Source organism: Neodiprion lecontei, chromosome 3 (assembly GCF_021901455.1).
Source record: "Neodiprion lecontei isolate iyNeoLeco1 chromosome 3, iyNeoLeco1.1, whole genome shotgun sequence".
Taxonomy (NCBI): Eukaryota; Metazoa; Arthropoda; class Insecta; order Hymenoptera; family Diprionidae; genus Neodiprion; species Neodiprion lecontei.
In genome coordinates, this window is record NC_060262.1 from 19,522,873 (window position 1) to 19,541,060 (window position 18,188).

The 18,188-nt window shown below is 35.8% G+C and overlaps 1 protein-coding gene across 3 annotated transcripts in view; it reads right to left on the minus strand.

Annotated features, from left to right (window-relative positions):
* Positions 1-685: 685 nt before the first annotated feature.
* LOC107227583 (ecto-NOX disulfide-thiol exchanger 2) overlaps positions 686-18,188 on the minus strand; it is a 29,781-nt gene continuing 12,278 nt past the window's right edge. For 2 of the 3 annotated variants that reach the window (XM_046733763.1, XM_046733764.1), the window contains 5 exons: positions 17,832-18,015; positions 15,791-15,897; positions 9,353-9,547; positions 5,758-6,067; positions 686-2,657 (listed from right to left, as the gene is read on the minus strand). In XM_046733763.1, the coding sequence (XP_046589719.1) occupies positions 2,440-2,657; positions 5,758-6,067; positions 9,353-9,547; positions 15,791-15,897; positions 17,832-18,015 (1,014 nt within the window). In that variant the 3' untranslated portion in view covers positions 686-2,439. The remainder of the gene's footprint in view (positions 2,658-5,757; positions 6,068-9,352; positions 9,548-15,790; positions 15,898-17,831; positions 18,016-18,188) is intronic. The other variant, XM_015668779.2, reaches the window with a different exon arrangement.

Below are 18,188 nucleotides of genomic sequence, written 5' to 3' on the forward strand. Positions count from 1 at the left end.
ATGAGCATGTAAAAATAATGTAATATCAATATATGCCTTTGAACTTGAACTTGCGTGGTGCGAGGTATCGAGGCAAGTGTAGTCAGCATACATATTGGAGTGTCCCAAGCCCGAGTGTATCTGTCGCCGTACTGAGGCAAGCGTACTGTGCACATGTATTGAGTTTCGCAAGCATATTAGTGCACGTTGGCTGTGGTCCTGAAGAAGACGTACGTAATATACCCGGCATCCCAGGTATTCCGAACCGAGAATTAGTATCATTGTATTATATTTTTATTCTGCCAAATATGCTGCACCATTAAGCTTATATCTACGGTATCGTTTGAATAATCATTGTATTTTACCAAGTGCAAGGCACCGTTTAGTTTATCCTTCACTAACACAACTCATTCGGCCAGAGTTACAATATCGAACCTTAGTTAACTCCTGAGCATCTTCAGTCAACGCCTGAGCATCAGCAAACTGCACAACTCGGGGTCGAATAATTTCGCGCCAGGTCCGACGGAAATCTGACGGTTGTAACCGTCAATACGCGCAATTGTTTCAAGATTACGTGAAATTATATGAAGACCCATCATGGTTTAGCTATGTCAAACCCCCAACGCAACAAAACCTTGAAACACCTACGAATTTTGATCGCTAACATCTGGTCGCAATTGCCGATTAGTTAGTCAATTTGACAAGCAGATGTGAAACTTGCTGCAATTTAGTTGCATCTACAAGAGAATTAGGATATAGTAACTCAATGGATCATATAATTTTCCGCATGCGGAATTGAGCGTAATTTGCTAAGACAGTCACCGGTGTCATGGTATGCACTTTGTTGTGTTAATTAATTACAATAACCAATTAAACAATCGATGGATCCTTTGAATTATCTGAATTCCCGATAAGGTGAGATTTACCTGTACATTTTTTTGGTTTTTTTTTTATATAAGATTTTGCCATCGAGTTTTCGATGCGCCGCACTATGACGCTTATTTCACTGGTGCGGTACTCCAGTCGTGTTGAAAATACTATTCAAGTTGAACTTTTGCCCGTTTCTCAATAATTCAGTAGATATAGTGCATAATAATTTCTTTCGGAATGGAAGAGAGAAGAATAAATTCAAAGACGGGAAAAATAACCAAGTTCAAAAAATGAAAGAAAATGTAATGTGCTTGTTTGGGTGTAGAGGTCAGTCAAAAGAACTTTATAATATAACAACTTGACCTCGAAAGGGGCTGTCCTCAAACAATGAAACCACATCATTATTCAATTTTAGCAACTTACATCAATTTTGCGAGAGAAAGTATAGTACTGTTGTTGCCGATTTTACTGATCGTCATCAAGACTGCCAAATTTTGCGAAATACAAAGCACCAGTGACGCTCAAATGGCGGGATAGCGGAATTTATTATTCTGCAAAGATGTAGAGTTTTCTGCGGGTGTCATATAATTTTGTGTAAATCGCCGAAATCATGTTCAGAATTCTAACAGTAACCGTAGCATTTCGGAGAACATTTTCACTGAGGCCACTATTTTCTTAAAATATTAGAAATAATTTCAACAAGTTGAGTATTCCACCATCGATATTGGCAACTTTAGTTCAGGACCGAATCGTCAGGCGCGCTCACACGTTTTTAGTAGAGTCCTTACAAAACATTGGAAACCGGATGGTATGCTCAAAACTCCTTAAGGCTGTTAACGTGTAGGCTGTGAGATATGGAAGGTAATTCATTAAAAAATATGTAAATTAAGCGTTTCACAAACAGTTATGGATCTAATCCTCACATGCGATAGTGCACATTTATTGATCAAACTCTTTCTGCCCCTGAATTTTAGGATGATTCGATGGAGCTTTATCTCCCAAATTTAAAGATAAAAATGAAAAAGGAGTGACACACATGTGTCAACAAATATATATGATACAACTTTCAGTTTCCTAGCAATTCGATGTTGAAAAAAAAGTTTCTTTTTTTTAGATTATGAAGGCAGGGTATCCCTAAAGCACAGTCAACTGCGTGACTCGCTGTTTGCATGTTCATTTTGTAAATAATGTCATATTGTTCTAATTTTTATACCAAAAAGATATACATGAGATGAATATCTGTAGTGTTGGTACTAAAACATCTTGTCACACGAAAATCTTCAAAATGCTTTAACATATATCTTTTTATTTTGAATGAGCTCCTTGTATAGAGTAATAATTTACATTATCTGAATTGAATGACAAGCTCCACCTTGATGAGAAAAACCGTTATTCGCTGCAATAATAATTAAAATTTTCTGTTATCATCGAATCACTTCATGCCATTGGATTCTAGATCGATTCTCGCCCATCAGAAGGTATGCTTATCTGGGATCATAGAATTACTCGTCTTTAGCGTATCTTTAATCTAAGTCAATATTATTAGCTACCTAATGTACGTGACAAGGTTTAAAAACATTTACAATGTACTTAGTGCCCGCGGTGAACATTGAAACCACAAAATTGCCAGCGCCTTTCCATGTTTGCTCCAATACCAGAGAGTTCCTGTTTGAAGACTTGTGGAAATCGTTGCATTAGGTTTTCAACTTCGTTTGGTCTAAGTCCTGGTTCCATCTTTTGTAAATATGACCATACATAATCGACACTTGCACCAAAGGGATGAATATGTAGAAAAGTAGCTATCAAACCTGTAAAATTAAAATCGTAACTATAGTAACACAATCTTATTCCTCTGATATAAAAAAAGGTACGATTTTAGTCATCCATTATTGGGTGCCATAAAAATTGATGTTTTTGGGAAAATTCGAGGGAAAGTATTTCTTGCCTGATATGGTTCCTCCGTGTTTATGGAACAAAAGCACACATATCATAAGTATGAAAACCCATGCTAAGATCAACTATGCATAGTAAGTTTCATGATAATAAGTAAAAAATGAAAACCGAATACGCCGCATGCACAAAAATGACAGGGTTTCAAAAAAAAAGTAGATATCAGTGTCGATTTTATAAAAAGTGACACCAATTTCCAGGATTTAATTAGGCCGATACCAGCCATTTTAACGTTTTTCTTGAAAGTAATTCGCGTCAAAGTTATGGGACAACTTTCAATCGAGTTTCACAGTAATCCACTTCATTCTTCAAATACTGAAACATCACCGAATTTTCACACAAATTACCAGTTTTAAAAACTGCAGATGTTTATTGGTTGTGTGAAATAATGCAATTTCCACATCAACTCACACTTTCACATTATATTCGATGAACGTAATTCATTCGAAATCGAAATAATGTACATAGAAACCGTCATTTAATTCATCCCGAATCACACATTCAAATAAATAGATACTGGATTCCGTAAAATTCGAATTTGAAAGTCGCGTTTCCAATTCGTATCGATTTACTGAGAAAAATGTGTGAAAGAAGAGACTCGATTACAAAAGTTCCTGCTGATAATCTTGAATTTTAATGGAGCTTCAACTCTCGGCTTTATAGGCTGATAAAACTTCGTACAAATTTAGTCAAGAAAAACCAGTACCGGGCCCAATTTTAATTCTACATGATGCCAACTTCGTGTCCTTAGTTCTATAACAAACATGGAAAATCGACTGACCTTGAAGGAGCAGTCTTAGAACTTTCCGCTATTACCGTTACTTGCGGGTATAAAAATGTGAGACAAAAAGTTTTTGCAATTGATTTTGTTCAAAATTTAATCGATTTAAGTCACATAAATGGACCAAACAGCACAGGTGCACGAGTGTGTAATAAGTGCTCCCGCTGACCATCAAATGAATTAATTGCTCGTAAAGGCGAAAGATTGCTGCATGCCAAATGTTTGCGTTCAGTCACCATGTTTTAATCGATGTGATAGCAAATAAACCTTATTTTTTATGTAAATTCAATTTCTTAGACACGTGGGCTAAAATTAACAGAGGCTAGTTGTGACAGTGAGTTTAAATCTCTCCTTAAGTAAAAGAGAGAAATGGATGATTCCAGCATAAGAAAGATGCTACTGGATTTTGCAGATGTAGCGGTGCCATTTTTCAATATTTCTGGAAAATTTTCAAATTTCTCTCGGAATGTAGTGTGGTGAATATTTTTTGTGTGTAACGATGAAACTTGTTTTGCAGTTTAAAAATTGTCCAGGAATATTAAAAAATGGTGGCACCGCAGCCGATGCCGCAGTAGTATTTTGCTAACAAGTGTATTGCCATTGTGTATAACTCTGGATTGATGTTACCGAAAAACCAAAGATATTATTATTTGCCAATAGTGTGATTAAGAAATCAAAGTAGAATCGTAATTTAAGGCCAGATAAAATACATAAGAATATATGGATGCACTAACCGATTACAATTAGACATGGGGTGGACGGTTGATAAAGAAACCACGCCGGTACGACTTGTAATAAATGACTTGTTAATTTGTGATTCAAAAGACCTGATGCAAAGACTTAAAGTAAGGACTGCGATCTATCTCATGGATATATACCCTATTCACGAAGAGAACAACACAGCGTTGCATAGGTTTGAGCGAAGTGGGGATCAGATGGAAGAAGCAAAGCGGCCTTATTCACATTCAGTACAGTATTCTAAATTATCGTGCGTTTGGGTCCCTTTGCACAATCGCTGCTTTGTAATCGGAATATATAAAATGATTTGAACATCGCGCTTTCGTTATATAGAAATAGTATATTGTGTTACAAGTGTGGAAAGTGAGTGATTTCCGACAAGTTAAGATTGCAGCGTGCAGGCGAATACAGCAATTGCAGGAGTCTAGTGTAGACGCAGCATGAGCTGAGATGAGCGCTGTAATCACACAAGTCAGATTTCTCTCATCCACCCATGTAATAGACGCTAATGTGTCCTGACACCTGCTTGAAAGGTTCGATGTTTGAAGCCTGTGGGGCGTGCGTAAAGTGCCACATTTTCGAACAGTACCGTAAAGTAACGTTGACGCATGCGCACAATTGAACACAGTTTCTCATGAGCGTAAGTTACCTAATCCCAATTTTTCGCGCTGTCAGTGACACCTTCATCGCTTAAAAAATCACGATCACTGTTTCGTATTTTTCAAACCATATCGTCATTTTTTCGAAAAAACCAAATTACTTGGTGTGTTTTTGTTTAGAATTGCACGTAAAATTTGGCCTCTGTGTCTTTTTTGGGTTTCGGTGCATAACCTCTGATATTAGTCGAAAATAATAGAAGACATTTAACTGTAAGAACTGACTATAGCATTCTCTGGACCCTGGGACCCTACACATGGATACCCCTAATCCCACATAATTCTTGCGACTTGCTAAAATCAGTTTTCTTACTTTGTTCAATCGAATTTTCGACGGTGAAAAATTCATATTAGGTTTTTCTCGTATATACTCTTCTATTCTTCAGTCTTTCAGCTTTCGAATGAAAAAAAACCTTCTACCACTAACGGTCCGTTAGAAGCGTTGATTTGACGTTTTGAGGAGCACGTAACCCTTGTGTAAGTTATTTGTTTCGTATAGATAATGTAGGGTCCTAGGGTTAAAGGGGATAAAACAGACATTTTCTTGTGCGAAGTCCAACCAAACAGAAAGAAATCGAGCCAAGTACTATATCGTTCTCTTCGTAGACAGAGTACAAGATTCAAGTATCGTCGCATTTCAGCGACCCATGGATTACGTAAAATACTGCGAAAAACTATATGTATATGACACTAAGAAAAATGAAGCATATGTGTATAAAGTAAAATGACTTGTGACAGAATAACGAAAAAAAAATCTATGACTGTACTGGATTGGGTCATTACCGATTAGTTTAGCTTCTCTTTGATTAACAGGTACACATCCAGGTAGAAGTAGCGGCGGCTTTGGAGTCCTTGGCTCTTCATTAATGTCATCATCCTTGTCTAAAGTTATTATTTCACTTTCTGCAGGATCCTCCTTTTTCGTTGCATTTAATTTTCCCGTCAAGTCCTTGATCTTCTGATCATCTTGAACTTGTTGTTTCTTCGATTGTACAAGCTGTTCTTGCATTCCCTTTAAGGTTTGCTGCAACATCTTCATTTGTTTCTCCTTTGAGTCAATTTCTGTTTTCGTCTCAGACTTGAGGACATCCACCTAAATATATCACGGATATTTACTATGAATCAGTCAAATATGGTTTATTTTTTAGGAAATTCCCTTTCGGCTATTTCTCTACTAGGATTGCTTGCTTATTTTTATATATATTTTTAAAACATCCGCAAATCGATGCTCCGTCGACACTACTATTCAATAAAACAAGAATATGTCGTAATATTTTGCGACCTGTTAGTCCATTCCAATACATCAAGGATTGCGACACTTCTTTCATCCTGTTAATAGCATTACAGTTCCTTGATTTGTAAGTAAGTAAAATAAAAAATGTATTCTGTATTTAATTAAAGCGAAATCCATCACAAACCACAATTGTGTTTTGGGATTGAAATCAGATTAATTACAAATTTCGCATGCTGTTTGTCATAAATTACGTACTGTATTCGTCTTTGTAATTATTCCATCTTAATTACGAATTACAAATGTATCATGTAACGCATTTGATCCTGGTTATAGATAAAAATTGGAATTTATAATGTGCATATAATAAACGAATTAAAATTTTATGCAGGACCGAACATGTATCTGGATCAATTTGCCTATGACACACAGCAAAATCAAATAGATTAACAATTCAAACAAGATTGAACGTCACTCCATCATCTATCTCTCAAAAAATTTTTTTAGTCCTTCACGCCGGATAAGTGGCGGATCGAGTTGAATCAGACTTCGAATGGTTATGATTTGCGGGGAAACAGATTAGCCAGTGAGTGAAACGGATCTATCGTACTCCAAGTATCGTGTACCCTCATCCAACACAGTGGAAACCTTTCATTGTCAGTGAAAACTATCGGCAAAAATTCAAATGTGCTGTATGCTCTACAGTGACCATGATCAGTCTCAGTGCGTAAATACACACCTGAGTTGTCAAAGTGTGTGTGAATCAGGGTGGTCCGTATTTACGGTGTTGAGCAATTTTTTCCGGACCACCCGCCAAATCAACTTCAAATAATTCAGAAACAATTGCCGAATTTTTTCAGATTGTTATCTTAAATGTAACCTCTCCCACCAAGGAAGTGGATTTCCTTATTTAAAATATACGTGTTTCGGTCACATTTTCAACATATATTTGGTTTTGAGAGCAATAATTTTCAAAAAAAAACCTATAACTGCGAAAGTTTAGTGGGCTGCTACTGATGCTACTATTTGAGAAAAAATTTTCGTCGTCATATCAGGCAATCTAGATGAATCGCACTTCCTCTAAATTAAAAAAAAAGTCTGATTTCGAGGATGTGCAATTAGTCTAGATTGCATAGTATGATGATGTGAATTTTTTCTCAGGTAGCACTAATTCCCACTGAAACAGCGCCGTTACATATTTTTTTAAAATATTATTACTCTTACAATAAAATATATACTGACAATCAGAATGTGTTCGAAGCATGTGTATTTTAAATTGGGAAATCCATCGTGTTGGCGAGAGGAGTTAGAGTTGAGGTAAAAATCTAAAAAAAATCAGGCAATTGTTTTTGAATTATTTGAAGTTGATTGGGGGGGTCTGGAAAAAATTTGTCAACACCATAAACAAGGACCACACTAGTGTATCTGGAGCAAGTGCAGTCACGATTCCACGCATTGAACTCAAACTGTCAGAAATTCCAAGATATGCTTGAGAAGAGCAATCGAATTAAATTCAAAGCAAAAGGTGATCCCCTCGACGCGATCAAAATGCTCTCATTCATATTTTGAGATTCTTACGGAGAGTGCAAATAATAATACATGAATGGGGAGCGAACGGTGCTTGATTTAGTCTAATCGCTAAAATCCGCGCTAATTGCAGCAATTGCTTTAATCAAGTCAGCACCCCCATCACTCGCGGTTGCAGGATCATCAAACCAGTTGCCAGGTATCGAACTGCTCACTTTTTCGAAAAGTTACTCGGATTGGCAGTCTTTCCACGATCTCTTCACCTGAATAATTTTTGAAAATTCGCATCTCTCGGAAGTGAAAAGACTTCACTAGGTACCTTAAATAGAGTCTGACCGATGAGCTGTGCAAATCATCAAAAATATCGCAACTATCTCTGAGTATTTTGCTCGAGCTTGACAAACTCTCGTGTCACGTTGCGAAAACAAAAGATTCCTGAACAATGTTCATGTCACAACACTTTTCTCTTCGCTATTTCTTGCATTGCGAAAAAATCGTCGTTGGAATAAAAGCGTCCCGTGGATTATTACGATCAAATCATCATAGTTCACACGATGATCCGTAAAATCGGTCCAGAATACTGGAAAGAATTCTTTAGCAAGAAACTCGAGCCTATCACATTTGCCGAGCTCAAAGCTTTCCACCTCGGTCGCATTTTAATAAAATTCATAATTTATATCATATATTATTTCATTAATTACGAATTTAAGCTTTACTTATCTGGCTACCAGAAAATCACTGAAAAACATCAAGCTAAATAATCGTAGGTTAAAAAATTTTTTAAAAAAAGTAAGAAATGTCATTCACTCCCATTACCCCACACTTCGGAAAATGGGAGCCATTAATTTTAGCAAGTCTGACAAAAGTCTATCATTCTCAAAACGCTCTAATCTTATTTGCCTAAGTAATTGTTAATGTAATAATAAAGAAAAAGAAATATTTGGTAATAAAATTATATTGCTCCCATTACCCGCATAACATCGAATTGAAAAATAAAACAAATAATAATTTCATCCAGTTTTTTATTGCAATTTCAAGAGTGACACGTTAAATTAGATAGATATATATGGTGATATAGCTGGTGTAAATGCAATATAGTAACTATGCATTTTCATGGTGTCCAATAAAAAATCCGATACAAATTCAAGGACATTTCCAAGATATTTCTAGGATATTCAAGGACATGCAGAAAAAATAAAAATACACAAATGCAGAGGGCACTGTATAATCGGCACGATTTACGAGACATACGTTATTTCTACTACAACCTGTTAATAGGGAAAAACGAAAAACGCGATTCGAGGTGGAAATTCACTTTTTAAGAACTCAGTAAACAGAAATAAGTATATCATTCGCAGCAAACCTTAAAAATAGGATATTTCCAGGACTTTTTAAGGACAAGCAACATTCAAGGTCATTTCCAGATCCTCAAAGACTTCCAGATCCTCAAAGACTTCCAGGACCACTTTTTCCACAATTACTCACTGTACTAACTTCAACACCAAACTACACTAGCCCTATTTTTTGCTAAGGATTGTAGCGGCTTGAACACCATTTTTTTCCTCATACAAGCCGTGGTATAGTCGTATACGACTGTTAAGCTGTTAACGCATCACGTACCTCATTTTTGTATGCTTCCAATTGACATCGCAGGCTGTCATTCTCTTCCTTCAAATTCTGCAACCCTTCAACGTCGTCATTAGCATCGGATTGACTACGTGACTTTTTTCGTTGAGGTTCATCCTCGGAATCTGAGACGTCCATCTCACCTTCACCTTCCATCAATGCCTCTTCTAGTTGCACTGCTTTGATTTCCTGTCATTAAATTTTATACAATTTATATGTGTCCATAGGCGGTTTAAAAACTTAAACTTTACATTCACAATCATCGGCATGCACATCGTATAACTGTGGCGAGGTACCATATTTGTACAGTATTTTTGTTTGTTCTATGTACAGAGCCATTAATTTTTTCCGTTTGACTTACACAGAGCCAGCCAACAGCACCGTGTTCCCGGGCCGAGTGACTATAACAATGTACGACTTGTCGTTAAAATTGATATTCATTATTTCACAAGCATATCATTGGACGATTTTATGATTCGTTGATAAATAATTTTTGAAACTCAGTGTAAAGCGAAGCCTGTAATTATCGCATTATGAAATGTGTCTGCAGAGGTTGAGGAGGGCCCATGCAACTGAAATAGCGATGCGACAAGGTTGCTGATGTTTTTTAGAATGCTATTTCTTTCGAAGATCAACTTTGCCAAAGCTTAATATCGTTTGAATATTTCCTCATCGCTTTAGAAATTGCGATTTTTGAAATAAACGAGATATCAAGAAATTCAAATCTGAGATTGTTCGAAATATTCTCCCAAACACATGAAAGAATCAGTAACCCTTAATATTTAAAATTATGTGAGTTAATGGGTTTTTAACAAACAAAATACTCGAAAAACGGCGTTTTTGATATAATTCATCAGTAGTGTTCACGACAAACGAAGGTCTTTATGCACCTATTGAACACACATTCTTTTGTTTAACTTTACACCATCACGGGCGTTAGTAAAACAATGCTGAATATTTCTTTCTTAATGATCGAAAATGTGAGAAACCAGATTCACGTACTGCGCGAAGTTATTCCTCGAAGAAAATAGTATTTTTTGAAAAATCAGCAACCTTGTTACATCATTATTTCATAGAGCTGATTTCAGCCGATGGTCCCCCCTTAAGGGTTCACCCAACTTTTCAGATAATGACGCCTTAGTATTAGGGGGACGGTCAATTTATTTCTTGAGCAGTTTTTCACGAGGAATTTGATGGTGATGAAATGAAAATAATTTTAAAAAATTCAACCCTTGTTGGATTTTTTTTTCTCGAACAAAGTCGACTATCGTAACATCCATCCATAAAACTTTGAAGAACATCATTTTACATTCGGTAAAAAAAAAGACGACTCAAAAAATCAATTTCTAGTATTTTGGAAGCACATTAAAAAAAAAAAAAAGAAAATTGTTTTCTGCTTGAAAAGTACAGTAAATTTTTTCTAATTTTTATTGCTCGCCTACCTTATATCTTATAGCTTTGGATTGCTTTAGCACTTTTGCTATCCTGTTTGCAATAAGCTTTTTTTTTGGATTTTTTAAAAAATCATTGTTGCGAGCTTTAACCACCTTCGCTGTTCGCAGATCTCGACGATGCGCTATGATTTTCGTCACATAGTAGCATAAGAATCTTAAATGCCAAGGAAAGTCGTGTGCTGACTCAGTTGAGAGATTTGTTCTAACATTCTAACAGAATATGCTTGCCAAATTTCAGCTTGATGCACCTAATTCAAGATGGCGGATGTACAAAAAATACTTTTTTTTGTATATGTAGAGCTTCTCTCTCACTGCCATTTAAGCTCAACTTATCAAGCATACGCAAAATAGCGGCTAGATTAAAAAGTGGAATCCTTCCCCACCGTCACTCGTCAATGAGCAGGGTATTTAAGATTCAAATACCGATTCATCAAAGTGCAGTGGCTCACTAGGTTGAGGTGGTGGGCCAATTGCCACCCTTTCACAACATATATTTCTTTGATCTTATGCATTTCCTCCAAATTTAATTTTGGTATACACATCCGCTCAAAAATATTCCAGGGATTCCGGTACTTTTGGCATACCCCGATATTAGCGTATCCGATATACAATAAAACAACGTTTATTTGAGGTAATATGGAGAGAGCGTACCATGGATTAGCGAAATCTCGGATAATATGGAAAACATACTGTACATAGCTCAAGCCATCACGATATTTTCCCCTTGACTCCGGAAACGGAACCGTCGCGTTTTATAGCTTACAATGTAAATAATTGTCACAGACTTTTACAAGTTTATGCATGATAGCGACACGACACTATTTCATACATGGGTATAACGGATTATTACATTTTATCCAAAGTTCTCCATATCATCCGATCATACACTTCGGTTAATGCGGAGACCAAGGATGAAATTGGCGTCTCGGATAACGCGGAATCTCAGTTAGTCGAAGGGCGGATAAGCGAGATTCCACTGCACTGCGAAATTTAAATTCGGTTGAATCTATGGTGGCGTATGTTCGGGCGTTATCTATTTTTGGGCCAGCCTCATTTCCTATTTAAACGCGTGGGTCAGCCGATATGCGATGATCAAGTGCGTCAAGGTAACTCTATCACGAGGAGTATGATTAAATAAAACTATTTTCTGTGTCGTACATTACTTATAACACATATTCATCATGTACGCAAAATATCAGAGTATTTAAACTTTGAAAATGTTTATTGTATCATAGGCTCCAATGCGACACGTGTATGTCTTTCGATTTGCGATCGACAAATTCATATATTCCACGATTAGACGAACGAAAAATGAAAAATTATTCATACGAATAAATCCCATAAAGACGTAACATTAATTATTATTTCGCGAAAAAAATAGCGAACAGAGTTCACAACAAGTTGGAACCAGATGCTCTTATGACATGTGGGTAGTCTAGGCAAATACCACAGTGACATCCGTTAAGGGAGCATGTCAGTGTAGATCGATTTTTATATTATTGCATTTTCCAACTATCGGAAAGTAACGGGAAGAAAAAGGAAGAGGCCCTTGAATTCGTATGAAACGAAAAATCAAGAAGTCCGAATTGCAGAGGAAGATGCTGATATAGCTGCTGAAGGAATTTTACATGGCCCCGGTATAGATGACTGAAGGTACATGAAAAATCTGACTATATGAAAGATAATCCTTTTATACAAGCTTCATATCGGCTTAAACTTTGAACGAGTTTTTCTTGAAAGACTGTTTTTAAAGTCTGTGTGTACTATATCTTTTACACGGTCAGTCCGATTAAAATGAAATTTTCAAAGGATCTTCTTCAATGCTTCGACCAGTCCTTGACGAACTTACTTTCTTGAATTTTGAAATTCCTTTAATGTAACGCTACATGGAAGGTCAAAAAATGTGGTAGTTTTTTTTATTTTTAATCTAATCGCACTAGTATCTTGAAAAATGATTCTTTTCAAAAAGTGAGCTCGTCAACGACAGTTTTGGTTTTTATTTTGTCAGATATGTTTTGGGTAACCGAGCTACGCGATATCTTGTCCGCTGTAAACGATAACGATAGCCGCCATACTTTGAGTTCTTAAAAATTTGACTTATAAAAAATATAAATTGTATAATAAGTATTGCACTAAACAATGGTGAAAGCAGTTTATGAAAAAAAAAAAAATAAATAAATCTGTACAAGAGAAAACAGTTCATAAATTTTTACATCATATCAGTTTGACTATACTCACATGCCCCCTTAAATGTTTAACGGATATTCATGACTTTGGGGGTAACAGAGCCATATCAAAAACCATATGTTTGCGAATTATTTTCGATAGTCGAAGTCATAAGAACCTTATTTTTCGTTCCATACGTAAATCAATTTTATAGCGCACTATTAGCTATCACTCACAATATTTTTTATGACTCGTCTCGTTTGTCTAGAGTCAACGATAGAGTTACCTTAACGTGTCGATAAAAAATCTGTCATGACTGCAAGTGTATGTATAATCTCAGCCATGTGCGTTTTAGTTGATTTAATATAGATATACACTTGCCTAACAATTGTTTGAAATTACTCCACAGCTCCGCAATTGCTAATGTACCTACGTATTTTGCCTTCGTCAAGATAATTTGAAACAATTTTAATATCAAGAATACGTGATTTTTTATTTCATGTAACGCCCATAGTCAGCCATATGAAGGTGAAGCTAGCAGACAAACGTGTTTGAACTTTTTGCAATTAGGAAAATGCAGATCAGTTTTATCCTCATAATTCTATTGAAGAGTATTGAGGGTTCAGGGTATTTCAAAAAATTTTCATTCTCGAACTTCGTTACCTTATTCGAACAAACATGAGAACATTTGGCTGTTAGCTTCAGCCTCGTGTCAGCTGTAACGATATTGATAGCTTGTGTGTTCCGCTATGTATGTACATTTGACTAATGTATGGTAAATAAGAAATAAATGTTGAAGGTGATTAAATTTTTAAATGAAGTTAGGAACGTAAGCTAGGTATGTGTGATAGATGTTGAATGCCGCATATGGGGCATTCCATGCTGTTTCCTGCGAATTCCAAGGATTACCCTCTTCGATCTTGTTCTTGACTTTTTTCCATGTAGTCTTACGTGGTAGGAAACACCTTCGAATAATTTAATAAGTACTTTTCAGTACCAGTACAATGAAGAAACGGAAATCTTTGTCTTTACGTATTTAAAAAAATAATACAATTCGTTTTCTTACCCTGCAATGAATTTTTTTATGCACACAGACATTGAAACTAGTCGTAAGTCAGTAAAATCATCGGTAGCCTAAATCTAAAAAAAAACCGTTTAAAAAGCATAATGATACGTAATTCGACCTTAAAATATTTCTAGATTACGTAATAATCGTTTTGTCAAAAACACCACCTCAAGATTTTTAACTCGAAGATACAGGAATTGTTACAAAAAATTTTTCGTAAATCAAAACAATATCCATCTGAGAGAAGAAGGCCACCAAAGATATTCTTAATGTGCAATTCCAAGGTTCGATAATTGAAGATGCCAAGTATATACGAGTACTTTGCATCCGGTGACGATCAGGAAAGATATAATTCTTTTCTGCACTTCAGAGGTAACATGATATTTTTTTACAGCATAGCATAAGCAGTGTCTCTTTCCAAATTTTGATTATTTCATAACACAGTGCAACTGGCCCTCGAATCGGTATATAGTTCAATGCCTCCAGAAAAGTTTTAGAATCATGTATAGTCCTTTTGGCTTGCAGGTGATCGTAGAAAGTTTTAGCGATTCCTCCCCTCATGCTTACCTCAATGATGAATACAACCCAATGGCAATTATTTAACTTTGCTTCTGAAGTACAGAAATAAATATACCACGCAATGAAATTTTCGAGTAGCGCTGAATTCATCCTTCTGGAAATCCGTGAAGATGCTTGGCTCGTGATCTGTCTGCGATCCATGTGTTCCCTGACGGTTTCGAGACCTGAGCGCTTTATTACACTATTACCTTCTACACCTGATATCCTGTGATTGACTAACTCTAAGCTAAATATTTTACCTTCTTGTTTGTCATTGAATTGCCAAAGACAAAAATGTCATGTGGAAAACGTGTCTGACTGTCTGGCTGGGGGTAACACAAGGCTGTGTATTTTTCCCATTTCACTTACCTGTACTTTCTCACTTTTCAATGATTTTTCATTACGCAAATGGTTTTAAGGCCATGAACGATGTAGGGAAAGGTGGGACAAATCGAAACCCCCGCCTCCAATGAAAGTTATGATATTTTGCACTGAGAGGAAAGATTGTTTGAGCCAAACAATCATTTTTTCTCGGAAGATGAAAAAAATATTTTGTTATTGAGATTAAATTCTAATTGATCTCATCAAATCTTTGATTGCACTAATGGAAAATGATTCGCAGCAACGAAATATTTAATTGAACCACCAATTCTTTTTCCTCAGTGTGTATAACTCGTTTTGTAAAATATTTTTAGAGTTCATTTGCCTTGCCTTCTCCTATAGGTGTTCCAAGACGTAAAATTCTGCAGTTCGATTGGTGGGTAGTTTTTCAGCTTGCAAAGCTAGTGTCCATTTAATATAAGTAAGTTTGACCAAGGCAGTATAAAAACGAATAACAAATATACGTTGAAAGATGAAAATATTTTTAAACCGGTTGTACAACTTCATTAATTTTACTGTTAGGCGGTATCCTGCAAAGAAAAATGATGCACTATCTAATGCGCTAGTGAAATGTTTCAAAAAACTTCAAAGTGTAAATAAAAAATGGTTGCAAAATCCTGGATACACATTTAATGAAAAGACTTTACTGTTTCACCACAATGCAATTTAATAAAGCTTTCCAGCGATGTTGCCAGTTTGAAATTTACCACAAAAAGAAAAAGCCTAGGTCAAACCTACTATAATTTATTATTACCGAGATCGAGTATTTGGGACACTAGGTATGTGAGTGTAAGTGTATTTACATACCGAAGACTGTTTCTTCCACATCTCAATATTCTTCCTTTGAGCCTTGGTGAAGTGGTCCCAAACCTTCTTGTGACTCGCCGCCGTGAACACACGTTCAATCTGACTGACTGTTGATGATGCGGGTGTTGCGTGTCGCATACAAGAACACAACAAATCCTCTATTGTACACCTTACTTTACTCGAAAACTGACATTTTATACTGCACTGTATCAACTTAGTGGTACTTTGCTAATAAAGTTACATCCAGATCCAAGTTTACCGTAGAAACAGAAAAAATGCCAAGATCCTGTGGTCTTTCACTTTAACGATTTGCACATTGTCACCATAATTTTTCCATCAATCAGTACAATTCATGGACATACATGTGTGAATAGTTGATATCTATGCAATCTGTGCAAACAATACTTAATGTTGCTCATAATTCGAAAGTTGAAGGAACGTATTTATAATGATTCTTCGAACACTTTTATAATGTATGCATGATTTGTACTAACTGAAATTAGGTTTTTTACTTCTAATACTTCTTACTTTAAAGCATAAAAACAGGTTACGATATTGCCTGTACGATGTCCGCTAAGTTCCCATGGAATGGTCAGATATCACCAGTGGCATTGCTTGTGTGATATGATAAAATGATGGCAGTTTCATTAATAGTGATGTGTGGGTTCACACACTTTTGAAGTCCTTTTTAGTATCCAGTATTCCTTGACGAGAGATAGAGATCTGATGATAGTTTCAGACTGAAATCTACGACATTTTTTACTAGCATTCCTGTTCCTCAATGTTCACTTCAGTTTATTTTACTGTGAAATTCAACATCACATCTTGGATGAAAAAGATGCAAAGTTTACTGCTCAGTTATACAAATTCTTGCAGCATTATATCAATCTAAATAATCATTTATGACTGCATAGATTATCGTCTGAAACTGTATTTACAGTATATGTGTTATTCCCAACACCATTTAAATCCTAGCATTGCCAAGCATGCAATTTTCAAATAGTGTCTATAATTATCTAAAAAACTGAATTTATCGGTAAGTCCACATTTGATCTTTGTCGAGCAGAGGAAGTCTAAAATCAAAAATTTTCTTCACCCACCTTGTGATCTCGGCTCTTCAACTGATAAAGTGAGTTACATCTAAGCTAATCAAAATAATGATTTGGGAGCAGAGTCTTAATATTACATAACATGTAATTCCATAAAACTCATTTTAAAGCCACGTCAGTTGTTTTCTGTTGAGAGAACTTTTCGCTGAATAGTTTAATAAAAAATTGCCCATTGTACGCTATTGCACAGTATTATTTATGTGAAATACACTTTCCGTGTATTCCATACTGTGGTACAATGTGTATTCAAAGTATTTTGATTATAAATTAGAAAAAGCGTTAAAGCACTTTATAGAATTTGAAAAGCATTTTTTCAAGCGATTTTTTCGAATAATAGATCTTCACTGACTTGCTTTACTTATTTGGTGGAAGTAGATTTTCGATAATGGCATAAATTGAAAAAAGTTCTGGATCTGTCGTGTATATTTTTTCGAGTCATTGTCAAACTGAATTACTGTTCTATTTATAAGAGACTGACCTGAATTCGAATCCATTCTTACACAAAAATTGCAATAAACCAGTAGGGAAGTAACGTAAGAGTAAGACTAAACAAGATTCTGTGTCACGATATTCTTTGAATCGGTGCTCTAAAATGACTTCCAAAATAAACGGTAGCAGTCAGCTGATTTTTACCGTTTCAAAATCACGTACATAGCACTTTTCACTGACCTGAAGATTTAAAAAAGCTTGCAAGGTGTAATCAAGAATGTATTTCGAAATCACCATATGTATATGGTAATTATCTATTAGCCTTGATTTGATTCTGCGATTGTTGTGAATACATCACATTATATTGCGGAACAGGAACTCACGAATGGTCTCAGGAACATCTAAGATACTATTTTCATGACCACAGACACTTACCAGGTAAATAGAAATGTCAGAATCGCATCACACATATGCTATTACGAATGAATCAATAGCAAACTTACATTGAATCAGAAGACCCTGCATCCTGCCCTTCATCAATTCCTTGGCTTTGTGGAGCTCTTCCTCATAAGATGCCTTTTCGGTTAGCAGTCGACGTACATGCGAATTCGTTGATTGTATCATTGAATAGAATGTATTTGAGTTCCGCTTGACACAGTCACCACGTTCCAGCCAAGTCACCACCACCTACCAGGATATCAATTTATTAGTGACTATAAATTATTGTTAGTATAATCTGATGTATAGTGGTAAAAGAGTTATTCCATGTGAGGTGGGTAGGTCGTGTTGATAGGAAGTTGAACACTCTTTCGCTATTTTCAACTTATTACTCGGAGAACTTGTTTTCTCAACTGAAATCG